We start from the raw sequence: 27,511 nt of genomic DNA on the forward strand, positions 1-27,511 counted from the left end.
GACGGTCAAAAGCGGTACGTTACTTATTCTGAATAAATTGAAGAAACTACCAGCCGTGTCAAGTTGACTCTCTGCTCTGTTGATTTGTCATCCAAGACTTGGGGTGCGTTCAGGTTCGAGAATAGCGCACGTACTTCTGACTCCAAGCTGTTTGTCCCTGCTCATTCAATTAGACAACGGTTTCCAAAGTTTGGTAACGTTTCTGTGTTTGCTACACCTGATGCTAGCCTCGTTCCCATCTCCCACTGTCAGCCAGCAATAATTCTGCTTCCATCTTGAGGACGGCAGACGCTTTGAAGGTGACGTGAATTGTCGGGAAACGAGCCTACCTAAATGCAGCCCCTCGAGAGATGCGATGGAAGTGATTGTGATTGGCTGAGGGTTAGAGTCATGTGTTGTTGTAAGCTAATCAGAGCCAGTGATTTCACAAGCAAACTGGAACAGCGCGTGCGGCAAACACACACGCAAAACAGATGCACAGGGTCGGGATGGCAGAGCATTCAGAAGAAAAATTGTCCTTTAAGAGGGGGAGATATAGACACTATTTCAAGTTTGTCGAAATTAAAGGAAAGAACCTGCATGTAATGTGTTATTTATGTCCCGGGGCAAAGTTTTTGTCGACATCTGTGGTAAGCAATTCAAATCTGCTGAAGCACCTAACAAGTTAACTACCTGTCTGTTCTTCTCTATTCCACTGACTCGAATACTGCTCAGAAAATTTCAAATTCTTTGACATACAACAAGTTCTTTTTAAAGTAACGGAAATAGTGACTTTCCCTGGTAACTAGTTACTTTTACTATAGAGTAATTCAGTTACTAACTCAGTTACTTTTTGGAAGAAGTAGTGAGTAATGTAACTAATTACTTTTTTAAAGTAACGTGCCTAACACTGACCATAATAATAATAATCTATTGTGATAAACCAACAAAATTGCAATAACTGCATTAACCATCAAAGTGAGGTCTAACTATAACTGTAGTCTTGAAACAAATCTGAATAAGGAAAAACATTGCAATAAAATAATGCAAACTGGTTAAACTTTTGAGATTTTGAGATTTGTCATGACAGAACATTACTCCTCAATTTCAGCATTCGCTTAAATGATATCTGGCGCCATCTAGCGGCGTGAATGGGTATAATGTCTAGACCCCGAATATACGACGAGTCCCACTTTTTCAGTCTTATTTCGATGCAAAAAAACAGTCTTATATTCGGGCCAATACGGTATTAGTCATGTTTTAGTCGTTTCAAAATGTGTTCCTCTTCGTCTAGTTTTAGTCAAATCAGTAAACTCAGACAAATTTGGTCTAGATTTAGTCGACAAAAAATTTTTTTTCGTCTATAAACTTCAAAAGTTTTAGTCAATGAATAAATAAATAAAAAGGCTTCCAAAAATTTCGAATGAACATGAAAGACGAGCACATAACTGCAGAGTCTACCATTCACCATTTTCATGATGAGAATATACACACTCAGCAGGAAAACAGCACATTATTTGCAATTAATTAAATACACCTGGACGCCACAAGCTGTATGTAAAATGTTTTCCAAGAGTTTAAGAAGACACCGAGTCACCGCGCTAAATGCCAATGCTAACGCGAACACTACAAGTTAGTTTAGTGTGTGATAATCACTCAGCACAGACCTTTAAAGGCTAAAGCAACATGACATATCTAGCTAAGATAAGAAAGCAAACCTTTCCAAGCAATGTTCCCTCTAAACTGCGCGCATGCGCAGTCACGCACTGCTTGCACATACTCAGCGCACAAAATAAAATTCAACAGAAACCTATTGTAGTGTCAATAGGACTACTGTTTGTCAGCTAAGCAGTGATGTGTCAGCGCGACACTCCGATTGATACATTCGATACGGCAGCACTACTAGGCCTATTGTCGGCAGTGCTGTGATATGTCAGCGCGACACTCCTATTGGTGGGTTCGATTGGCAACACGACCCTCCCATGGTGGAGAAAAGTGAGTCTGACTCCTGTGCTGATTTACTGAAGCAACATTCTGCTGCCAATCTTTTCAAGCACTACAGTATTATGTACTATCTCATAAGGGTGTAACGGTAAATGTATTCGTATTGAACCGTTTCGGTACTTGGCGTTCGATTCGGAACGGGGGCGTACTGAACGAGTTTCTGACGTAATGTAACCGTTAGTTTTCGAGGCTGTGAGTCGATCGGGTTACAGTTTCTTTGTGTAGATTATATTCACTCCGTCTTCCCTGCTATAATGAGGACCAACACGGTAGGACAGTAAGAGATGTCAACGGTGCAACAACGTGGCCGCCGCGAGAACGCAGTGAAACGCGGCCGTTAAAGTTAATCAGCGAATGCACGCCAGTCGCAGTGCGGCCGCGTGTTGAGTCCCAGAAGCGGCTCAACGCGATGCACGCGAAAACAACGGCAGAGTTTATTATTTGACGCGAGACACGGCCCTCCTGCGTCAATACTACTAGCTAGCAGACCGGAAGTCACTCGTGTAAAAATACGGTGGATCGGGTCGATTTTCAAACTAATATGCAATCGTATCCCACTTTTGAGTCCATCAGATCTCTTGAGTGGTAGATCGGGGCACAGTTGACTTGTCTTTGTTGATTTACAGTTGTCTTTTCTGCTATAATAATAACCAACACGGCCCCATATTCAATACAAAACCTTCCTACCACAACAAAGCAAGTAGGAACTAATGTTCACATAGGAACTTATACAACATAAAATATACAATATAAATGAATACTACATCACATTTGTAAAATACAAACACATAGTAAAACAAATAATAGCCAATTTAAATAAAATACATTGAAATGAGCTAAAACACCTGTATTTAAATAATAAGAATAATATACAGATCCGGCTTACACAATTAAATTTATTAATTTCTGTGTGGCGCTTTAACTTGAGAAAATCCACCAATAAAGCTTTTGAAAACCGTTCATAAGAAAAAAAAATTCATTGAGGCATTTCATTTGTAAAATACAGGTTAGAATCTTTGTCATTGGGATTGCTTTTCTCTGTAGCACAGTACGCGGGGTCTGAAAGGCAAATTGTTGTTGGATTATTATCTTTAAATACCCGCTACTTTTTGAGCAGAATTCTAGCTTTGTATAGGCTACTGTTCCTATTGTTGAAAGCACAAATGTGTGTAATAAACAACTAGCACATTTATATTTTGCATTTTTGTTTTCTTACTGTACCGAAAATGAACCGAACCGTGACCTCAAAACCAAGGTATGTACCGAACCGAGATTTTTGTGTACCGTTACACCCCTACTATCTCATTTTAGATCTGATATAATTTAGTTAATTATACCAACAAAATTGTTTTCTGTACCATTTTGCAACGTAACTCATGGAGCGACAGGTGTCTAGCCAATAATATGATACAGTTCACTTCAGTTGCCCTACGCAGCCAGTTGTAGCATTGACAGTGTTGTGCATATGTGCCCTGCCCATACGCAGCATGCTAGTTAGCTAGCTAACAATAGTGCAGCGGAGATAAGAGACACAAATGCTAATCCCTCATCATGGCGAAAGGAACGGGCAGCGATACTACAGTTATCAAGCCAATGTATAATGGAATGGCTGTCGGAGTATGTACAAACGGCTGAACAAGCGGTGAAACTGAGTGAGATTTTTTTTAAACCTGCCCTGTATACACTGCAAATTTATAACGTCTTACTCAGATTTTTTTTCTTAAATCTAGTCAAATAATTTTTCTCCATTTTGGTTTGAGTGTTAAAGACTAGTTAACAGATTAATGCGTAAGATTATTCTACTGACTTTAAGTCAATATAACTATTTGTTCTAATTAAGCCCATACATCTAAAAGTTGGTCATTTTTCACCTAAATCAAGAAATAAATGCTTAAAAATAATGTTTTGCACAATAGCTATTCTTGAATGAAGAAAATTTCTGACCTTACAAAGCTTTTTAACTCATTTGCTCCCCAAAACATATAAATACGTTCTATTTTTAATTGTTTCAGTGTCCCAAAAACGTATTTATACGTCTTTTACATTTTTTTTTTTTGTTTTTGTTTTTTTTACAAGAGGCATCTCTAGGTTCTCTTGCACCTAAACTGCAATGCACTATGCTCAAAACTCATTTTAAAGCAATAAAACTGGCCACTGGAGGGCAGTAGCACATTTTGTAAGAACTCATCTCGGGCCAAGAAATGAAGTGAAGAAAACTTCTGAAGACGCGTGAGAATTTGAGAAAAATGTGGAGAACGATTGGAAAAAAAGGCAAACGACACTGGAGGAGTGTTTTGAAAAGAAAACGAAACCATTGTTAAAGAAGGTTTTTAAAAAAATCTATCTTGATGAGACAGACGGTGACGGCCACAACAGCCTCAGGTTTCACACGCGTTCTGCGGAGCTCTTGCGTTACTCCTGAGCCCGAGGTTGAAACCAACGATGAAGATGATGAAGATGATGAAAAAAGTGAGACCGATCTTGATCCGGACTCATAAGATTAGTGAGAGCCACCTCATTCAACCGGGAGTAGCCGAGAGCCTTCTCCGTTGTTATGTGCGCAAATAGTTCGACAGTTCAGTAGTTTATTTATGTGTAAATAAATTGTTACTTTGCAATCAAAAGCTCTATTTGTCTCGTTGTTTATGTTATTTTGTAGAACGAAAACATTATATGTTTGGGATGTCACATTAGCGAAAAATAGCTGTTAAAGTCAAAGTTATGTTTGAAATGTATGCTTTTACAAAAAGCTCAATTTCTTTGTTTTTAATCAGAAATTGGAAAATTGCTCAAACTAAGCTATTTTCTAATGCTGATTTCTAAAGAATGGAAAAAGATATGAACTAACTTTTTTTTTTTGCTGAAAGAAGAGAGTCTAATCTTTCTTTTGGTGGGTTCCATGTTCATATAGCAATAGAACATAATTTTCTCTGGGCCTTGCAAAATAAGTCAAAATCCAGTAAAACGGTCGGGAGCGAAGGGCCTTGCTCCTTTGAAAATAGCTGGGAGTGAATGAGTTAAAGATTTAATATACTAATTTATTGCTTGATTAAGTAAGCTTATTTTCATTAATTAATTCATTCATTCATTCATTTTCCGAGCCGCTTATCCTCACGAGGGTTCAGCCAGCTATTTTTCTTCAAGAAATCTGAGTAAAATTTACTTGAAGCGATGGCAGATAATTTCACTTATTTACTTGTAGATTTACACTGGAAACAAGGGAATTTGACTAGTTTTAAAGAGGTGTGTTTTTGAAGTCTAGCTGCTCAGACACAGAGAATAGGAAGCTTCCGTGTCTTTATCTACTGAACAGTTTAAATGTATGAGTTTATATACTGTACTCCCATTTTGGTTGTTCATTTTGTTGTATTTATTAACTCACCCATGCCACCACTGGACCTTACCCAGGCCAAAGCAGAACTCTTGATATGGTTAAAGCAGGACTCTCACATATAACATAGTACACATCTAATGAAAAAAAAGGAGTTTGGTCTTTTTCATTTTAAGTGGGCCAAATCAATTATATTTAAAGTTAATTAATGGAAATTGCTGCTGTAATTTCATACTTTCAATAGGCCATGTAACTTGCTATGATCCAAGGTTTTGAACAGGTGTGATACTGGTGTGTGGTCACCGTGTACACATCTGATGTTGCTCACCGTGGTTCGCATTGTGCTCAGGGAGCTAGTGTGTCTGCTCAGACACATGAAAAAATAGAGGAAACATTACCAAGCACCACCTGACACATAAAGTTTAACAAGAAGACCCTGGAATAGGCACATGCACAGGCCGGTGAGTAAGCATATGTGTGTGTGTGTGTGGGGGGGGGGGGGGGGGGGGGGCGACGCAGCACGTCACATTAGTGACAAGACCAAACACTGCTAAATGCGTGCTAACTACACATACAATAAGAAAATATCACATTGTGAATTTATGACAGAAACTATGAATTTTCATCTTGTTCTGGTGTCGTCAGACGACAACTAGCATCCATCTCGTTATGTTTTAAGCACATCATCGTGACGTCATCATCATGAAAATTGTTCATTAACAAAATATTTTCGTTGTTGCCATCGTTGACGAAAACAACACTGCTAAACACCAATAACTACTTGGCTTTTAGCGCCATATTTTAGTACATTGGGTTTTGTGACTGACTGGCTCCTTCTGGAGAACGTTGCATAATCCATCCATCAGCAATCCATTATTCTTATGTTTTCAAATAAAGCACACAAACAGAAGCCAATGGATTCCGATGACAGGTTTTACCACAAATGCACTCCAAATAATACTGCAAATAAATAAATGAATAAATACATTGATTACATTTTTGCAAATTTTAAGATGAAAAAATGCAAGTGAATGTTTGAGTACTCGACAGAATGTTTTCAGTGAGCTGTCAAAATGATTAAACAAGCTTTAATGGCCAAAAAATGACAATGAGAGTGGAAGGTTTCATTGCTTCCGATTTATAGCCAATGATGGAATCGCATCAAGACGTTTTATCAATGAATAGAGTGTGAAGTGTTATAATTTGAAATTTCCTTCTAAGTAAATACTCGATCATTTGTAAGCCATATATAACGGTGGCTGTGAATGTGTTTCAGTGAGTTCATAGATGTTATTTATCCTTAAGTGAAAACATAAACGTGCCGCAACTTCACTGTATTTCATACTAATTAAATGTATTTATGCCAAGAGACCAGTTTGCCTTTGTGATGGAAATAATCTATTCCTTCCTTCCTTTGATTTAGATGTTGCTTCTTCTACAAACAAACCATGCACAAATGATATGCATGCTTTCTGTGTTATATTTCTCTTCTTTGAGTTCAATGTAAAGAAGGTTAGTATAGTTTAGAAAAGCGCTGACTGTATTGACCTTCACTTTTTCGTTTTTCTGTTTTTTTTCTTTGCCGTAAGTAAACATCTTCTGTTGTTAAAGTGCGTATGACACCAAAAAGCATGTTTATTTCATATTTTACGAGGTGTTTTATGTTCCTGAATGAAATGGACCGCTTGGATGTGTGTGGAAGCGATCGTTTTATGTATTCAATTTTTGAATCCCGCGCCATGAAAATGAGTAACTTCCGGCTCCAGTCTCGGGTTTAGGATGAATGCGAATGTGACTTCACCCGGGTCAGCATCTCACAATACAGCATTGCTTTATAGCATGCAGATGGACTGCGGATTCAGCTGATTTTGCAGATTAATCCGTTTATTTTTCGCATCACGCCAGCAAATGTGCTGCAGAAAATTCTTGCTGCACCAAGGAGAGGCGTGTGAGCCTTTTTGGTTTCAAAAGGTTCCTATTCATCGCGGCTATTGGTCAAAACAAGCCCTACTACTGTGTGAACATTGGATTTACGAGGAAGTGAGCAAACATCATATTTTGTATTATATCAAATACTGGGATCATGGCACACGTTTTAATACGGAGGTGGCCTGCATTCTGTGGCTGATTGTCCACCGAGAATGCCACACGGCCGACGACCTGCGCCTTGTCGCACACCCCCCTCGGTCTTTCGCGTGCCCGCCAGGAGAGCGCTATACTCAGCTTATTGCCCTCTTTGTGTACCCAGTGTTCTGTCAAATTTTCAACCCCATCAGAAATTGCAACTTTGTGTTAAAAATGGCTGCGAATACAGCGATTAAAAAGTAAAGACTGCAAACTTTCTTTAAATAAAGGACTATTTACTTATGTTTGATCATGAACGGACATGTAGAAAATTTCTCCTCAGACACATTCTGCCATGTTAGCTGCACACCAACTACACCCCGCTCTCTCACTGTTTACGTCTTCGCCGTGTAGTAAAGCATTATTTTACGCATATTCATGTTGACCATGTGGCAGCTATGCGCTCCTCAGATGTCGGCCGGTTTGTCCAGCTGCTTCCCCGGCTCTCCTGCCCGCAGCAGGGGAACAAGTCCGACTTGTTCGCCGCCGGGCGGGTTGCAGATTGGCAAAGACAATCAACAACCCTGCCGTGTAAAATGATCTGGGTAGTTTTGTGTGATTTTCTGCGAATGCAGAGAAAAAGGCTTTGAAATATCACTCGTTTCGTGTTAGCATGTAGGCCAGCTGTCACGCCTCCTGGTTTGTTTACGCTCTCCGAAGCCGGGGCAGGGAAATGACAAAAGCCGGACAAACCCCGGTGGCATAAAATATATAGTTTGGGAGGTGCAAGAAGTGGACAGTTTTGACCATTATGGAGTAATTTTGCCATGTTGTAGTGAATAAATGCATTTTAAATATTTCATATTCCATTTAGCACAAGATTGTTATTGTCATGACCATACCATTTATTTCGCAATTGGGGAAAAATACTTGGATAAAAGAATATCCTGTAAAAATATTGGAGCAGAGAGACTGAAACAATGACATTTTGCGGCTCACTTCGTTGCATTTTCCTCATTCTGAATAATTCCCCCTCAATGGACTGAATTCTTAATCAGATGAAACCATGATCCTTCCGACGTCATCCTCCTGTTGGGGACACTAGAGCCGTGTAATGCTAGACATGGCTAAAAGGCAGATTAGAAGACTAATTTCTCGTCATCTACGCTTTGCCAAATTGTTGTATATAATCGAATCGTCTCAAAATATGATTGTAATTCACATATAATGTTATTAAGGACTTTTTAAAAATCATGTCATAGGCACTTTAAGGTAAATGAAAAAACACACAAAAAATGGAATGTGAAGCAGGCAAACTTGTTGATGTTCAATGATAAGCTTAATTGTCATGCCTGTCATATTACCCTTTAAAGTATGTTACATACTGGATCCATTGACCTCATTATCCTTACCAAGGTACAAATTACTACAGTTTCTCAAGTATTTGCAATTTACAGTAGCTGTTGTATTTTATTCCACTTGTAAAATAACCATTTCTAATTAGAAGAAATAATATAAAACGACCTATGCTTCATTAACCTGAATAGGAAGTGTTTTTTTTTTTTTTTTTTTTCTTGTAAAATAGAGACTCCTCTGCATAATTTGTTTTGGAGGAAGAGTGACGAAAGAAGCTCTAGATAAGTAAAAATATAAAAATAAAGGAAGTGAACAACAAACATCAAAGTGGGATTTGGCACTTTAAAGGGAAATGGACTTTGTGCTTACCATGACTTTTAGTGAAGTATGAATCCTGTTATGCATAGAAACACAGACACGCTACCTCTTTCCCCAAAACAGAACTCATTGATATTGCAGTGGCATTAACTGCATTAATAAACTAAACTGTGCATTGAATATCCTCAAATTAGGTCTATCACATTTAAAGTGCATCCTGAATCACGATTCTCACTAACCAAATGAAAGCATGGGGTGCATGTGGTTAGTGAAATTGCTATATAGACCTGAGGTTGGCGATTGGAATGGTTCTTCCTGTGCTTGTGTGAATTTTCTCCGTGTACACGAGCTTCTCTCATTTCGAAAATGATAAGTAGTACAGAATTGAGTGAATAGATTTAACCAAGCATGCATTCCAATTCTTAATGAAAAATTACATTGTTTGTGCACATTGACAAAGCTCATTTGCACTTGTGTAGCTGAATATGCCATGGAAAATGCAGATAATGAGAGGAAACTCAAGGTTTTCTAACAAATCTGTTAGAGTGTACTCATGTAATGTGGAGCACAGCATGTTGTTGCTTTTTGCCAAATGGAGAGTGTTCTTGTTATAGCTTTTGTATGTGACATGTCTCAAAAGTACTGTCGTTGCAGTTAATCTGATTTAACATCTTTCTTTTGTCTCCCCTTTGTTTCCCTCTTTCTAGCTCTTTCTCATTCTAGCGTTGTCCCCACACTGTATTTTGCTAGAGTTGGGGATGCCTGTTGCCTAACAGATATCAGCCTGCATATCTACTTACTAGGTCTGTATTGTTGTGGACCATATTGTAACCTTGATATTATGCTGCCATTTGTTATGGATATCAGGCTGTATGTGTGTGTGTGACAGTGATATGCACTCAAGCTTGTAAGTGTTATCTGCAAATCACAAGCTTATGACACTGTGAGTGATATTAAAGCCAAAATGTGTGTGTGAATGACTGTGGGAAGGCTGCATGTGTTGGATATGTGCCCGCAGCATTGCTTGCATGTCAGAATGCATTACAGTTCTGTGCATGATCAGAAATAATGACAGGGTCATTTCTCCATCTTGACTATGATTGTTTTATTTGGGTGAATAAATTTATTCCTTTTCATCTTTAAATGTCCTATTGACAGTGTGTAAAAAGTTTATGTGCACTTTGATTGATTACACTGTGTTCCAAATTATTATTCAAATGTGATTTAGAGTGTAAAAAGAACATGTTTTTGTTTTTCCATTAACTCATGAGTGGCATTGTGTCTCAAGGCTCTGCAGATCATTGACATCAATCTCAGACGCTATGTTCAGACCACACTTAATACACAAATCGATTTTTATGTCATATCTGATCTTTTTCTGTTACCATTCAGACTGCCTTCTTCTATTTAGCCCATTCAAGTGTTATGCATGCGCACTAGCTTGCAGTCCACCAAAAGCTGAGCAAACTGACCTGCATGCACAAAAAGTGGAAACAAATGACGGCAGCCTACACATGCTGGCTTTATGTTATTCTAGGGTGACCAACTGATGATATATTGATTTCCGAAAAAGAGGATACATATAACAGACCTAAATGATCCTCATCGTTTACTCAAAGATTTCTCATTATTTTAAAAGTTTATGTGTATGGATAGATCATGTACGTTTGCACCCCCCTTTCCCGGCCATGCGAGGAATTTATTATTTTTTTCATGTTAGCAATATTGATAAATTACGCAATTCTCGTTTTGTTTCCCCGCGAGGTGTAGCAGGTGATTTACATAGCATTATGACGACTTCAGAGCTAGCAGTTTAGGCTTAGTTGCCATTTACTCACACAAGCGAGCACACCCACTAAACCCTTTATTGCCAAATGTATCACATTTGATACATGATACACCTAAAATTTCATGATTTTGAGACTAATTCAGAATTTTAGCAATTCTTTAAAAAAAAAAAAAAAAATGATGGATGCAAGTCAACACATGCATCTGCAGGTTCCATGAGAAAACCAAACAGGATTTAGCAAGGGTTATAGATATCAGAGCGCTTGTTACACATTTTCATTTTGACTTTTCCTTTCACAAATTTGAAAAAAAGGTTTCATTAACACCTTATTTTTCAAATTTTGGGATTCTCTGATAATTGCTTCATGTTGCAGGTATTTAAGGGTTAAAGGGATTATTCTCTTTTTGACTTTGATATACTGGACTGTCTCAGGAAATTAGAATACACAATATTCTAATTTTTTGAGACAGTCCTGTGTATATATACAGGACTGTCTCAGGAAATTAGAATACACAATATTCTAATTTCCTGACTGTCTCAGGAAATTAGAATATTGTGTATTCTAATTTTCTGAGACAGTCCAGTATATACACACACAGAAAGAAAACCAGACATTGTCATGTTCACACTTCATTTTTTCCTTTTTTTTTTTTTTTAACGACTGTGGTCAAGGCAGCCTTCAGCCTGAAAGACAAGCTCAAGTCAGCCACTAAGGGTTAATAGCCTTGGCTTTGCTGTCCCTCTACTGCACACCTCAGTCTCTGCCATCTTCCTGTTATTTACTATCTCAATTTGTTGCTGATGTAATTGCTGCATGAATTCCAATTTGGGAGACTTCAGAGTTCAGACCGCAGCCACAACCCGAAAAATTTGGCCCAGATCGGATTCAAAACCACATGCGATAGTGGCCTAGCTCGGATCTGAAATTATCCACTTCAACGTGACCCGTCCCATTCAGACCATCAAGAAAGTGTTTCATTCGATGCGGATAAAGGCAAAAAAATTGTAATTGGGTCACTTCTGTTGGTAGTGTGAACAAAGCCTAAACATTCAACAGAAAAAAATGAGGCTGAATAGTTTTATATTTGATAATTCAACAGAAACGGCAGGTATAGTCTTTGGCTTTTTTGTTCTTACTACATACAGTGGTCAAAACATATTACATACAGTTGACCAACACTGTAAAATAGTTAATCGAAATATAATATATATCATCTAACACAAACAGGGTTTGGAGGGTATCTCTTTGTGAGGTTAGGTATTGCACCCATAACCTTATCAAAAGTATACAGTATACATACAATTCATCTTCTCAAACACACACATCTATATACAAATGGGAAAGATTGATAGTGAAATAAAAAATTAATACAACATTGAAAAAAAGTCATTAAAAATATTGACAAAAAACTAGTTCTGTTCAAATTTTTCAGGCATGCTACTCAGTTTCCCCTTGAACAGGACACAGGGCTACATCACACAGCCCACTTTTCCGCCGTTTGCGCTTTCTGGCACTTCTCACTCAACGACAAATCTGGCCCATCCTCCTTGATGAAATAATTCATTAGCTTATGCTAAATTTAGTTTTAATTTCATTCCGCATGTTTCAGAGTCGCTCGCTCAATCCAACCGGCCGTCGCTCGTTACCTCGCCTCCCTCTCCTTAGGTGGTGCCTCGCTCGGCAATTTATTAAAAATGTTCACATTACATCCTTCCTTCATGACCTCACAATGGCTCCTAGGATATGTAGTTTTTCGTGGTGCTTTCGGTTTTGACAAAGGACAACAAATGAAGGAAATATGGACATATACACATGGTCCACACAGTGTTTTAATGTATATATACTGTATATATATGATAGCAAAAAAACTATAAAACTCAAATGACATTATGTCCTCTTTTTCTTTGGTCGATTGACTTCAAGTAAAAATGGGCGTGGACCTCAATTTACGCACTTTCAAATGAGACCAGTGGCATGGGTGACGTAATTACGGCGTGACGAGACTTCAAATATGATATGCGTAAATGTGTCACCGCCGACGCGTTCAGTGTTTAAGGGTTGTTTTTCAATTTTCAGAATGAAGACACTTATTTTCCAAAATATTATTTAAAAAAATGTTTTCCAACATTGAGTAATGTCATATGTTAGTCGGAATGTTAGTTGAAAAGTCATCATTCAAATTATGAATAGACAGCATAGAGATATATACTGTAGGATTTCTTTTTTTTTTCAGAGAGAATCTAAAATACCCTTCACATAAAGTTTGGGTTAGCTTTGCATGTGTGAACGGGCCCCAAGTGTGTGATGTTTAATTCCCTTTATTGTGCCAGCAATTGTTGTATTAAGCTTCCATTTTGTTACAGTGATGCTTCGTAAAAACCTACAACAAATGCCATCCTTGCTACCAGGTTTTGACTTAATTAGCAAATGGGTCTCAAACTTCAGAATGCAAACCCATAATTGGCACCCAACAGAGTAGCCTCATTAATGTGTCTGCTGTTGGGAGCTTTGTGAATCCCAGATCTCCCCCCACAGGCTTTTCCTTGGCGGGGAGAATTAAGGGTTTTCCCTTTCGGCATAGGTGTTAGAAAAGTGCAAATGAAAGAGATTAAACTAGCACAGATGCCACTCTCAGTGCTACGAAACTCTCACTTCGTGCAGTCAGCTATTTTAATTGGTTCAGTTTAATGCATCATTTCTGTGGATTTGCTAAAAGTCAAATCTCCAGAGGCCACATGTTCCATTCCTATTTGAAAGTTGAGACATATTTTCGGCGGCACTCACACTTTCGGGGTCTGGGTGTCTTTATTGACCTGGTACCCCTCCTTTCCCTTTTTTTCTCTCCCTCCTTAACCTGGAAGATCAGGACAAGTGCAACTCATACCAGACATGGAGGACTACGAAGTTCGATCAGCTGCCAGCATCCTGGCATCAGTAAAAGAACAGGAGGCCCGTTTTGAGCAGTTAACCCGAGCTCTTGAAGAGGAGCGTCGCACACTGCAACTTGGGCGGGCCAATGCGACTCCCAACCCTCCCACGAGCCAACCGTTAGCATGGCAACAAGTGGTGATGCAGGTAAAGTGTGAGCATGCCAGCCCATCTTTCCTTTTCCGTTTCAAACATGCCACTGCATCTTAGAGACATTTTGCTCTCCTGTGCAGTCGATCCATCTGAGCAGTTTATTCCATCATCATGTCAGGTCCTCATCGGTGGGAATCCATCACAATTCTGTTGATCTTCTGGCATTCTGTGACACCTATTCACATTGCTTGAACCCTGTGCTAGATATTCTGTGAATTACCTTTTTGAGGCAAAAGGATTCTACGTCTCTTTGCTTCCTTTGCACCTTTCGTCTAAGCTGCTGCTTGCAATCCAATTCAATTTCATTTTTTGATATTGTCTGGTGGTGGTGGTGGTGGTGGTGGTGATTGAATATGGCCTGTAATCCAGATATATTGTAGTAGAAGGCTGGGTCAGGGCTCCTCTCACTGCTGACTGTATTTTCAAGTGCAGGAAATGTAAATTGGACAAATGAGGGATATCATCTTTGTAAAATCTTAGGTCAAAATCTATCGGAAGATTTTTCAATTATCGAACCACTGCTGAGAGAAACTACACGACTGTACTGTATAATAAAGATGTCCTCGATCCAATTATGTGATCAGAAATCGCTCCCGATCATGTTCTTTTCAGAGACTTAGCTTTGGGTTAATTACATCGGGCTTTAAAAATTTATTAAGTGTTTTATGTAAGATTATTTCTACGTGATTTGTTTGCTGATTTTGTGCGGTGCAACTGATGTGCAAAAAAGGATTTGTATATCTTTATATTTGGTTTAAACAACTTCTCTACTAAACATTTTATACAGCTATAATGTTAGGATAGTTCACACACACACACGCGCACACACACACACACGCTGGATATATTTTATACATAATATATATTAATTTATATTAGGGCTGTCAAAATTATCGCGTTAACGGGTGGCAATTAATTTTTTTAATTAATCACGTTAAAATATTTGACGCAATTAACGCACATGTCCCGCTCAGACAGTATTCTGCCTTTTGGTACGTTTTACAGCAAGGCTTTTTGTGCTGTCTAACAGCGAACTCTTGTGGTCGCTTTGCGACATAGTTTATTATTTTCTTGCCAGTTCAATATGGCTACACGACGTCTCGGGCTGACGCCTACGTTGTAATGTTGTGCTTATATGATCCTTGGACAAGATTTGTCCGTAAGTATGGTTGTTGTATAGAATGTACATATTATGTTAGTAAGCAAATGTTATATTTTTTGTATGAGACGCTTTTTGTTTATGTTTAGTGAACCTGTATAGCGTGCTAAGCTAACGTTGTTGCTAATGCAATGCTTGTGTACTTTTTTTTGTAGTTTTATAACGGTCTAAAGAAGACAATGGTTTGAGACCATTTTATTAATAAATCAGATAAAAAAGGAAGAAGTCTGATTATTAAGGCGTCGTTCACTAGCTGTCTAGCTTTGGAAAAAGTAGATGCTTCGGAGTGAGGACAGCATAAACAGATTTAAATGACAGTAGAGTGAAATGCCCACTACAGTCCTTATGTACCGTATGTTGAATGTATATATCCATCTTGTGTCTTATCTTTCCATTCCAACAATTTATTTTACAGAATATATATATAATTTACAGAAAAATATGGCATATTTTATAGATGGTTTGAATTGCGATTAATTGCGATTAATTATGATTAATTAATTTTTAAGCTGTAGTTAACTCGATTAATTAATCGTTTGACAGCCCTAATTTATATATATTATATTACATATTAGGGCTGCAGCTACCGATTATTTAAGTAATCGATTAATATATCAATTAGTAAGTTTGAATAATCGAGTAATTGGATTCGGAACATTTAATGCATCGAAGAATAGATTTCAGGAGATGTAAAACAAGCTTGGTAAGATTGCACTTTCAAAGGAGCATTCATGAGTGTTTTTTTTTTTTTTTTTTTTTTATGCAGGATTGCACTTTCCTTTCACAAGCGCAGTAAATGCATTTAAAAAGAAATGACAATACCTGACCTTAGCCTCAAATGGAATAAAAAAAAATCAATAAATGAGGATCAAATTACAACAAAAGTCGGCTAGCTTAAATGCTATAAAATGCTAGTTTTTTTTAAACAGTGCTTTTAACACATTGTTTTGAATACATATTCCCTCAACAAAAACAAAAAAAACTGCTAAATAGACCTCTAAGCTAACACGAATGCATAAACAACAATATTAGCTCAAACAAAAACTCGAATAACCTTATTTTGGTCTTAGCAGGGAGCAGCTAGATCCAGTCATTCACTGTTGCCACTAGAGGGCAGAGTATCCACCCAGATGAGTAAAACGAAATGCAAGCACTTTCAAAACAAACCATTACAACGCCACTCTAATTAAATGAATACTCAAAGGAGCAAAATTTGATTCGAAGCTTTTTTCTAATGGAATTACTCGATTAATCATTGCAGCACACTTACATATTTATATATAACAGTGAGAAGCATAAGTATTTGCACCCTAAAATTACAAGGGGTGCACCCTAAAAATTACAAGGGGTGCAAATACTTCTGCTCATCACTGTATATATAACTGTATACTGTATATTTGGATATACTTATTTTACTCTTTTATACATAACCGAGGTATCGTATCGGGACTGTGTAGTGGCAGATCGTCAAAATCGGGTGACTCAAATGCAAAAATATGTTTAAGGACATACAGTACCTACTGTATATTATATGCCAGGGGTGGGCAACCAGTCCTGAAGGGCCGCAGTGGGTTCTGGTCTTTGCTACAACTGATCCAGCACAGGCAGTTTAGCCAATGAGATTTGCCTGTTAGACAAGAAGCACCTGATTGCAATCAACTGATTGCACTTGTAAGACACCAGATTACTGAAAAGGTGTCCTCTTGATGGGTTGCAACAAAAACCCTCTGTGGAATAGTTTGCCCTTCCCTGGTTTATGCCCTTGTTACAGATTTCCTGGCTGAAGAAACTAGTTGACGAGACCTCAGTCTTGAGGATGCTAGAGTATGTTTTGGACATACCCATTTTTGCCCATAATAAATTTTTGAACAAAGTGTTTCAGGCTGCACATGTTTTAATAAACAGAAATCGAAAGCAATTTGTTCATGCAGCACCTGCAAAGCTCAGATGCAGCACATTTATTGGTGCTAAAAGCATAAAGAGCATTTATTATTGATAAAGTAAGACCTGCAGAAATGATTATACTTACCTTACACTTGCCTGAGGTCATACTTTGTTAATGGTCTGTGTCAATGTTTACACCGAAGGGCCTCACAGAGTGAGGAAGCAAAAGTTGGAAGTGTTAATCCCTCATTCAACATAGTTTCTGTGCTCCGTTACCAACACTGTGTACTTTCGTGATCAAAACAACCTCCAAATGAATTCTCACATTGCTAATTAATACACAAAAACAATAATAATGTGCAGCGTTGCAGAGAGAAGCATTTTGCATATGTGGGCGAACACCATTACTAGAAAACTGAGTTTTAAAACATTCAGGCTATCTTATAATGCATCCCCTCCAAAGAAGTCCAAAACTACACCACATTATAGCAGTTCACAATCAATATTTACCGTATCTAATAACATGACAAAAGCATTAAAAATGCAGCGAATATGTACACTCACCAGGGAGGCTTATTATTTATAGATCAAATCCATCCTCTTTTGCTTCTCCTAGTTCTGTTTAGTAGTCAGAGATAGCTAGTTTTTACTGCTCAAAAGTGCCAAATCCTCTTCCAGTTTGATAAATTGAACTTGGATTCAACAGGGTGCTATTCACATAAGTAATACTTTTACATCATGCTTACCTATTAAAAAAAAAAAAAGTATTCCTCAATCAGTTTGGAAACACTATAGGCTTCAAACTCTCAGTTAGTGTATTTTTATGGTGTTGTATGTGCAGCATTGTTCAGGTCCTAAAAAAATGTTATAATGTATTAGAGCTGGGCGATATACCGAAAATTTACCGTTACCGAAATTCTTCACGATAACCGACGTACTTTTGACCATATCGGTAAATTCGATAATTTTAATAAAACAAGAAAATATAGTCTTTTTATCCCGCTTTGACTCTGTTGTTCGGTTATGTTCATTCCCCTTTAAGAAAGCAGTCAGTGTGCTTACGTATGAAGTCACATGGTTATCAGGAATTTAAACAAACCCGGTAGTCTAACACTAGCGGCTATCACTACAAGCAAACGTGATGGAGTCGGGCTTAAGGGAGCTTCACCAAGCTTTCTCCTGACATTAAGTAGGCTATTGGCGCCCGCTCTCCTCCCTGGTTCTCACGATTTCAGGAGAGGGTGCTTTCACTGCTTTCTACTGGAAGCCAGGCCACAGGCTAACGCTAGCTACAAATGAACGTGATGGAGTGAGATAGCGGCGCTAACCTTGTCAAAACGGCTGAACTTAATGAGTGGATTGATTGGACACGGACTGCATCTAGCAATTAGTGTTACGCGTTATTTTGTATCCGTGTGTGTGTGTGTGTGTGTGATTTCTATGATATCCCTTCTATGATGGGAAAGCATTCATCATAAATTATAATCCAACAGTGAAGCCTATAATATGACCATTTAATGGCCACAGCTATTTTTTTGTATGTGCTTGCTTTATTCTGCAAAATCTTAAATGTTTCATTGGCAAAAGAGCAATATAGCTTTAATGTGAGTATGTGTGTGTGTGTGTGGGGGGGGGGGGGGTGCATATGTACGTGCATGTATTAAAAAATGCTCTGGGAAAAAAAAAAACTGAAACCTTGACGTAAATGATTGTGTGGAGTAATTATGTCACAGCAGCCATTAACAATAAGTTGTCTGTTTGAAGTGTACTGTTTCAGACTGTAAGTCATTTTTGTTATAATGACGTTTGCGCAGTCGTCGTATTAATTTTTTTAATGTTGTACATTGTTCAAGTCATACAAGCTGTTATAAATGTTCATACTTGAATTCTTTTTGTTTACAATATTTTTTATATGTTTAATGTTTAGAGTGCATGTACAATTGTTAAATATGTTAAATTGAAAGCTGGTAAAAAAATCAACGAGAAACAGTTTACAGTTTACAATTTATCGTCATTTATCGTTATCGAGGTAAATCTGCTTAATTTACCGTGATATGTACTTAAGGCCATATCGCCCAACCCTATAATGTATGCCTGACCCGACTTGACTTGTTACAGTGCTCGACAAAAGTATTGGCACCCCTGCAATTCTGTCAGATAATGCTGTTTCTCCCAGAAATGATTGCAGTTACAAATGCTTTGGTAGTAATATCTTTATTTATTTTGCTTGCAATGAAAAAAACACAAAAGGGAATGAAAAAAAAATTAAATCATTATCATTTTACAAAAAACGCCAAATGCGGGGCGGACAAAAGTATTGGCACCCTCAGCCTAACACTTGGTAGCACCACCTTTAGACAAAATAACTGCGAACAACCACTTTCGGTATCCATCAATGAGTTTCTTACAATGCTCTGCTGGAATTTGAGACCATTCTTCTTTGGCCAACTGCTACAGGTCTCTGAGATTTGAAGGGTGCCTTCTCCAAACTGCCATTTTCAGATCTCTCCTTAGGTGTTCTATGGGATTCAGGTCTGGACTCATTGCTGGCCACTTTAAAAGTCTCCAATGCATTTTCTCAAACCATTTTCTAGTGCTTTTTGAAGTGTGTTTTAGGTCATTGTCCTGCTGGAAGACTCACGACCTATGAGGGAGACCCAGCTTTCTCACACTGGGCCCTAGATTATGCTGCAAAATTTGTTGGAAATCTTCAGACTTCATAATGCCATGCACACGGTCAAGCAGTCCAGTGCCAGAGGAAGCAAAGCAACCCCAAAACATCAGGGAACTTCCGCCATGTTTGACTGTGGGGACCGAGTTCTTTTCTTTTAAGGCCTCGTTTTTTTCCCTGTAAACTCTATGTTGATGTCTTTTCCCAAAAAGCTCTACTTTTGTCTCATCTGACCCGAGAGCATTGTTCCAAAACGTTTTTGGTTTTCTCAGGTAAGGTAAACTCCAGCCTGGCTTTTTTATGTCTCTGGGTCAGAAGTGGGGTCTTCCTGGGTTTCCTACCATAGAGTCCCTTTTCATTCAGACGCAGACAAATAGTACGAGTTGACACTGTTGTACCCTCGGATTGCAGGACAGCTTGAACTTGTTTGGATGTTAGTCGAGGTTCTTTATCCATCATCCGCACAATCATTTGTTGAAATCTCTCGTCAGTTTTTCTTTTCCGTCCACATCTAGGGAGGTTAGCCACAGTGCCATGAGCTTTACACTTATTGATGACACTGCGTACAGTAGACACAGGAACACTCAGGTCTTTGGAGATGGATTTGTAGCCTTGAGATTGCTCATGCTTCCTCACAATGTTGCTTCTCAAGTCCTCAGACAGTTCTTTGAGCATCGAGAAAATAAAGAAGACCAATGTGGTACACACAAGGACACAGGACAGTGATTGAGTCAACTTTAATCCATTTTAACCGGCTGCAAGTGTGATTTAGTTATTGCCACCACCTGTTATTTGCCACGGGTAAGTAACAGGGTTTGTTAATTGCGCAAATGAGAGAAGAATCACATGATTTTTCAAAGGATGCCAATACTTTTGTCTGGCCCATTTTGGAAGTTTTGTGGGAAATGAAATTGATTTTTTTCCCATTCTCTTGTGTGTTTTTGATTTTTTTCCCATTCTCTTGTGTGTTTTTCATTGCAAGCAAAATATATGAAGATATTACTACCAAAGCATTTGTAATTGCAATCATTTTCTGGGAGAAATTGGGCATTATCTGACAGAATTGCAGGATGACAATACTTTTGGCCAGCCGTGCACTTCCTATTACATTGATTATTTTTTATACTTTCCATTGTACAGTATAATTAAGCGCAGTGTTTTGTGTATTAACACAAGAATTACAAGGGCAGCAAGGTGTTTGTAAACAGCCATGACCCATATTTCAGGATTTTTAAAAATGTCAATTTAACACGTTATAAATCAGTGAAAGAACATGTTAATGCTGCACCAGTACCAGTCTAAAACATCATAATGTTTCTGTTAGACATTCCATTAGCGTCTTTTGACGGGATCATCAAAAGCGGCTCAGTGACACAGATTGAAATCTGTTTTGAATCTTTCTCCATTGACAGTCCCTGCATGCGACCACTCCTCCTAAGACACCCTTTCTTCATTTGATATTGCACTCGCCTTTGCAAATTGATTTTTGCCCGAAGGTGCGTCATCATCAAGGCTTTGAAAGATCAAGTAATGTATTAAGCTCTATATGTGGATATGGATAGACGAGACACAGACAGACCATTCCTCTGTGGCTGATGAAGAAGGTGACCTCGTTTCACCAGACGGCTCATCTCCCATCTCGTGTCATGCCCATTGATAAGAAAACTGGATCATTTCATGCATCGTGGTTATCATAAACTGTTGGTTTAGTTCTATGTGTTATTATTCAGCAGACTTCTGGCACTACATAGATATATGATCATGTTGTCTCAATGCTGTGGGAAGTTTTCAAAGACTTTCCAGCTTTGGAAGGGAGGGAACAGTGCAGCTTTTGATCAGTGTTGCTGTCTGTGGTAAGGATATACAGGCCCAGCCCTGCGATGGCACTGCAGCACTCAACCAACAATCAGCCCTGTCGCCCTCCACCCACTTTCATCTCCACACGGCCCCCAGCCCCGTCTAGGCACAATGCTTACAAAGGGCTGAGGGTGATATAGTGACAGAAGATCTATCCTTCTACTGGCTGGGCCTGGGAGACCTTGTACCCTCATAAATCAGCTTCCTAACAATGAGCCTTAGTTTCCCCTGCTCTCTTTTTCTATCCCTCCTCTATCTCTACCCAATGTTTTCCACTCACTGTGCCATCAGGAACCTTCTCGCCCTCCATAAACACCCTAATTACCTTAGTGTGAAAGTGGCTCCTTTGTTTATTTTTGCACCTCACACTGTTCCCAAGGTCCTCCTTTGCCACTTTTTTTCTTTATACTGCTGTTATGTGGAGTAGCCAGCAGAGAATGCCAAGAATGTTGCTGCTTGTTTTTCATGTACCAAACACCTACTCATGCTCCTTACTATAGTGTATCAAATCATTTTTGGCGGTAGATCCAAATGGATGTGAAAGAGGCAAAGTATTGTTTACTTGATGATTTAAAGTGCATGTGACACGAAAAAGCATGTTTATTTCATAATACACACCGTATTTTATGCCCCTGAATGATATGGACCACATGGATGTGTGTGGAAGCGATCGCTATATTTATTTAGTTTTTTAAATCCCGCGCCATGAAAATGAGTGACTTCCGGCTTCGGTCTTGCATTGAGGAGGAGGGCGCTGTGACATGTACGGTAGAAGACGTCCTCTTCACTATACAGTGTACTGTTGTGTATGAGGATGAAGGATTCAGCTGATTTTGCGGATTAATACTTTTAATTTTCGCATCACGCCAGCCAAACGGCTGCAGAAAAATCATTCTGTATGCGGGAGAGGCGTATGCGCCTTTTTGGAGTTTCAAAAGGTTCCCATTCACCGTGGATATTTACTGTGGGACCATTGGACTTACGAGGAAGTGAGTAAACATCTTGTTTTGTATTATGTCAAATACGAATACAGCGATTACAAAGTAAACACTACAAACTTCCTTTAAATAAAGGACTACTTACGTTTGATCATTGATAGGCATGTAAAAAGCTCGCCTCATGCTCATTAGCAGCACGTTAGCTGCACAACAACTCCAGCCACCCTCCTCCGGGGAACGAACTGTAAATTGCTCTCCGCCGGGCGGTTTGCCGATCCGCGAAGACAATCGACAACCGGGTCGTCATGTCAAATAATCCAGGCTAGTTATGTGTGATTTTCCGCTTCGAAGACTTTGAAACATCACTCGGTTCGGGTTAGCATGTCGGCTAGCTGTCACTCCTTCTGGTTTGTTTACATTCTCCGAAGCCGGTGAAGGGAAATGACATATGTCCGATTTAGGTGTCATAAAGTATCATTCGGGAGGTGCGACAGTAAAGGTGAAGTCGACAGTTTTGACCATTATGGAGTAATTTTGCCATGTCGTCTTGAATAAATCGGTTTTTATTATTTCATATTCCATTTAGCACAAGACTGTTATTTGTCATGACCATGCTATTTATTTAGCAGTTGGGGAAAATACTTGGATAAAAAGAATATCCTGTAAAAATATTGAAGTAAAGAGACAGAAACAATGACATTTTGCCGCTCTCTTCGTCGCGTTTTCCTCGTTGTGAATAGTTCCCCCTCGACGGGCTGACTGATCCTTCTCATGCCATTTATATAGCTATTGGGGAAAAATACTTGGATAAAAAGAATATCCTGTAAAAATATTGGAGTAGAGAGACTGAAACAATGACATTTTGCGGCTCTCTTCGTCGTGTTTTCCTCGTTCTGAACAATTCCCCCTCAATGGGCTGAATAGTAAAACCGATGAGCCCAGTCTACCGCTGACGTCATCCACCTGTTGGGGACGCTAAAGCCCTATAATGATAGGCGTGGCTAACCGGCAGATTAAAAGACTTAATTTCTCGTCATCTGCGCTTTGCTAAATTGTTGTATACAGTCGAATCGTCTCAAAATATGATTCTAATTTACATAATAATGCCATTTAAGACTTTTTTTCTCGTGTCATATGCTCTTTAAAGTGAATTAAGCTGTGTCAGAATTTCTTTGTACCGTATTTTTCGGACTATAAGTAGCAGTTTTTTCATATAGTTTGACCGGCGGTGTGACATATACCGAGGAGCGATTTATGTGTGAAATTATGAACACATGATAATATTTCATTGGATTTAGTAATTTGGAGTGACACTGATGGTTGATAAACTTGTTGCCATGTTCTATATGCTATAGTTGTATGAATAACTCTTAATAGCTATGCTACATTAACTTATTGGGCAAGTTCTCAGTTCGTTGTTCATGCGTCATGTAACGTTAGCATCCAGTACATGAATTCAGCCTGTTTTTCTCTATTTTATTTTAATTTTGAATTGCCTTTCAAGATGATATGTCTGTTCTTGGTGTTGGATTTTATCAAATAACCCCCCCCCCCCCCCCCCCCCCCAAATGTGACTGTGAATTTTATGTTTTTTCATTGGACAATGTTGGACAATTTCAGACTTGCTCCGTTACGGCGACTCGACGCTCTCTGTGCGGCGAGTGCGGGTTGTGGGGTTTTATAACCCGTATCTCACATCATTTTTCGTCGGCGTGGGAAACAAAATAAACCACACATTTCCAAAGTTGGACAATGGACTGTCTCTTCCTCGGCTCTAAGACCCTGTAGCAATTGAATTTAGTTAAAATTCCAGTTTTGTTTTGCTATCTTTCCAGTTTGCCATGTTGATAATTCCGATGTTTGTTTACCGCTTTTCATCTTAGTGCGAAGGAAAAAGAAAATGACGATCGGCCCGCCATGATGTTTGACCCGTGCTGTGACCTGGGAATTAAACGGACTTAAACGGCTATTTTTACACAAGCCGTGTCCCGGGTAAATCCCATACTAGGATGCGATCCAGTTAATGTTCGTGTCAATTAACCCCGGAAATTGCTTTCAGACATAAGGGCTACCCGTTTAATTCCCGGGATTTAAACAGAGTTCAGCAGATGTCTAAAAGGGGCTTATGAGTCATAATGCCTTTTGGATAAGTTGAAATCAGTAGAAGGAGAAAAAAAAAAGATTTTAAACCAAACATCCTCAGCAGCGATAGTGTGGTCATGAATCCAAAAGTACAAAATAGAAACCATTTTAGTCTTTGAAAAGGTACAGTGAGGCATTTGAACAACTAATACAACTTTTACACGAAAATATGGACTAAAAGCTAAAGAATGATGCATAGACTTCATAATACATTGACGGGAAATTGGGCACGGGCCGATTAATAGGGGGCCTATCCCAGTCAAAGCTGAACAAGTGGAAACACAAACAAAGAGCCTTTTACGTCGAAACGTCTTGTGAATAAATGCTTAAATCCCTGAATTCTTTATAGATATGGACGTAAAACAGTCACAATTCTTGGTTAAAAGCAAAAATAACTGGCAGCTAGGATTTATTTTACGTAAATATGTCGAATGTGCTGCTAGTCTTTAAGCCACTTTGGTGCCGCCTTATCACCACAAAGAACTTTTTACATTGAAAATTCTTGTGAATAAATGCTTAAATCCTTGAATTATTTATAGATATGGGTGTAAAACAGTCTCGATTGTTTGTTTAAAAAGCAAAGAAGCGGGCAGTTAGCATTTGTTTTACGTAAATACTGTATGTTGAATGTGCTGCTTGTCGTTAAGCCACTGTGGCGAGGCCTTGTCACTACAAAGAGCTTTTTACGTTGAAAATTCTTGTGAATAAATGCTTAAATGCCAGAATTCTTTATAGATATGAACATAAAACAGTCTCGATTCTTGGTTAAAAGCAAAAAAATGGGCAGTTTATTTTACGCAAATATTGCGAATTATGACACCAATGCCGTAGCAGTTAATTTCTCCCATTGATATTTTTCACGTTTCAAAATGCATGCATTGTTCAAAAAATGTAATAATTACCTTGAATCCTCGAACAAATCACTCCTGAGACCATATTTCCTGTTTGTATGCGGTACAGCTTTCGTACTTTTTCAACCTAAATCTGACGTTTGATCGCTGCATGGGTTTGAGAATAACTGCGACCAGTGTTGTTAATAACGGCGTTAGAATATAACGGCATTATTAACGGCGTTATTTTTTTTCAGTAGTGAGTAATCTTATTAATTACTTTTCTCATCTTGGCAACGTGTTATTGAGGATGGAAAGACGTGCGTTACTATGCGTTGCTATATTGGTTGAATGACGCGATAAAAGTCTGAGGGAGAAGGACTCACCGAGACTACAGAGCAGAGCAGGAGCGGGGAGCAGACAAAAAAGCTGTGACGCCGAACAAACGCGATGCTAGGTGGCTCTAATAATATCTGATTGTAGCCGATAGCCTACAAACTACACCCACATGATATGGTAGATATGGTAGACATGGTAGATATCACATATATATATAGAACTAGATGTGAAATGACAAACACGGGGGCATTAGCAACATGTACAGTATAGGAACTAGATGCGTTAGTAAACAGCCGCCATCTTAAAGCAGTAGACTTCTGACGAAGGCTCTGTTGTAGAGAACCTTCCTAGCGAACCTAAGTAACTTTTTATCTAAAATACTCCTAAATCGGCAAAATCTTGACTTGAATCTATCTCTAAATGATGAAACAGTTTTAAAACTTCCACATGTCAAAAGTAGACAGAAGGGAACTAATGCAATAATGGGAGCAATTTTAACAACTTTTAAAGGTTGATTCAGGGTAAAGGGTAAATTAGGGTAAAGAATTGGGCATGGGCCAACTGTCCCAAAAACCTTTTACACTTCCCATTGTGTGACCTAAAGTTTTTTTTTTTTTTTTTTTTTTTTAATTGGAGGGGGGGGGGGGGGGGGGGGACATGAAAATTACCACCAGTTACTTTGCCAAGTAACTAATTACTCTTACATTCAGGTATCTTAGTTACTAACGCAATTACTTTTTGGGAGAAGTCATTTGTAACTATAATGAATTACTTTTTAAAAATAAGATTAACAACACTGACTGTGACCGACTTGGACCGACTGAAGCGGAATGTGGGACGTCCCCCTAATTGAAGGCGTGGTGCAATGTCTAGGGAATGTGTCCCATCAATATCATTATGAAGTCTATGAATGATGACAAAAACAGGCTAATGTGAGAGAATAATGAGACAAAAAGATTTTGCAAATGTAAAACTGGGATCTCCTATGAATCACACTGCTAACTGTTTAAGGTAATTTAAGGTCAAAGGCTGTTTTACATCTCAGTTTGGTACACACAAGGAGACTTAAGGGTTTGACTCTGTGTTCAAAATATCTCAAAGTTACACAAATATAGAGAAATAATGGCTAGTGTGCAAATACCTTTTGTATTGTGAGCTATTTATATTCCCCTGTTGGGGGGTTGAAACCTTTAGTCTTCAAATCAGCCCACTAGAGGACTTAATGTCTGCCCTCGTCCAAGTCCCTGCTATTTGATCACAATCCAATAAAGCATTAAGTTCCCTAAAAGCACTCAGAAGGGTATGTGGATGCTGCTCCAATTTTCGTCACTTCAAATCCTCTTTCCATAGATGAACTGACAGTGTCAGTTGCTAGAATTCCTGCTGGCAGATACTTGAGGAAGGCCAAGGTAGTACAAACATAAATTTAACCTCGATCCTTTGATACAGAACATAAACGGCAGCACATATGTTTGAAATAAAATGCCTCACTTTCATAAGAACTTGGTGCCTCAGGTGGAATGTGACCTGTCCAAGTGTCCAGCAGGATAACCAAACAAGGGAGGGGCTGACCCCATTTAACATTTAACAAAAGACTAATTGAAAACAGTTTTCCATGCCTGAAGGTGTTCTTCAAAGCAGTTAACACGCTTCAAGATTTTAAATACGGTACTCATTTAATGTTTTTTACCACAGTGATATAAATAAGTCATTGTCTGTATTGGCTTTTTATATGCTCTGAGAAAGTGATTTTGCATAGTATTTCGTA

The 27,511-nt window shown here is 38.6% G+C and overlaps 1 protein-coding gene across 2 annotated transcripts in view; it reads left to right on the forward strand.

The window, feature by feature from the left end:
* arvcfb (ARVCF delta catenin family member b) overlaps window positions 1–27,511 on the forward strand; it is a 346,624-nt gene that overhangs the window by 121,969 nt on the left and 197,144 nt on the right. The window contains exons 3-4 of one of the 2 annotated variants that reach the window (XM_057831628.1): window positions 9,760–9,855; window positions 13,704–13,917. The exons of the other annotated variant lie outside the window; for it this stretch is intronic. Of the exons in view, the coding sequence (XP_057687611.1) occupies window positions 13,732–13,917 (186 nt within the window). The 5' untranslated portion in view covers window positions 9,760–9,855; window positions 13,704–13,731. The remainder of the gene's footprint in view (window positions 1–9,759; window positions 9,856–13,703; window positions 13,918–27,511) is intronic. 2 annotated transcript variants of the gene reach the window in all.

The sequence above is a fragment of the Corythoichthys intestinalis genome, chromosome 3, assembly GCF_030265065.1.
Source record: "Corythoichthys intestinalis isolate RoL2023-P3 chromosome 3, ASM3026506v1, whole genome shotgun sequence".
In the NCBI taxonomy this organism is placed as follows: domain Eukaryota; kingdom Metazoa; phylum Chordata; class Actinopteri; order Syngnathiformes; family Syngnathidae; genus Corythoichthys; species Corythoichthys intestinalis.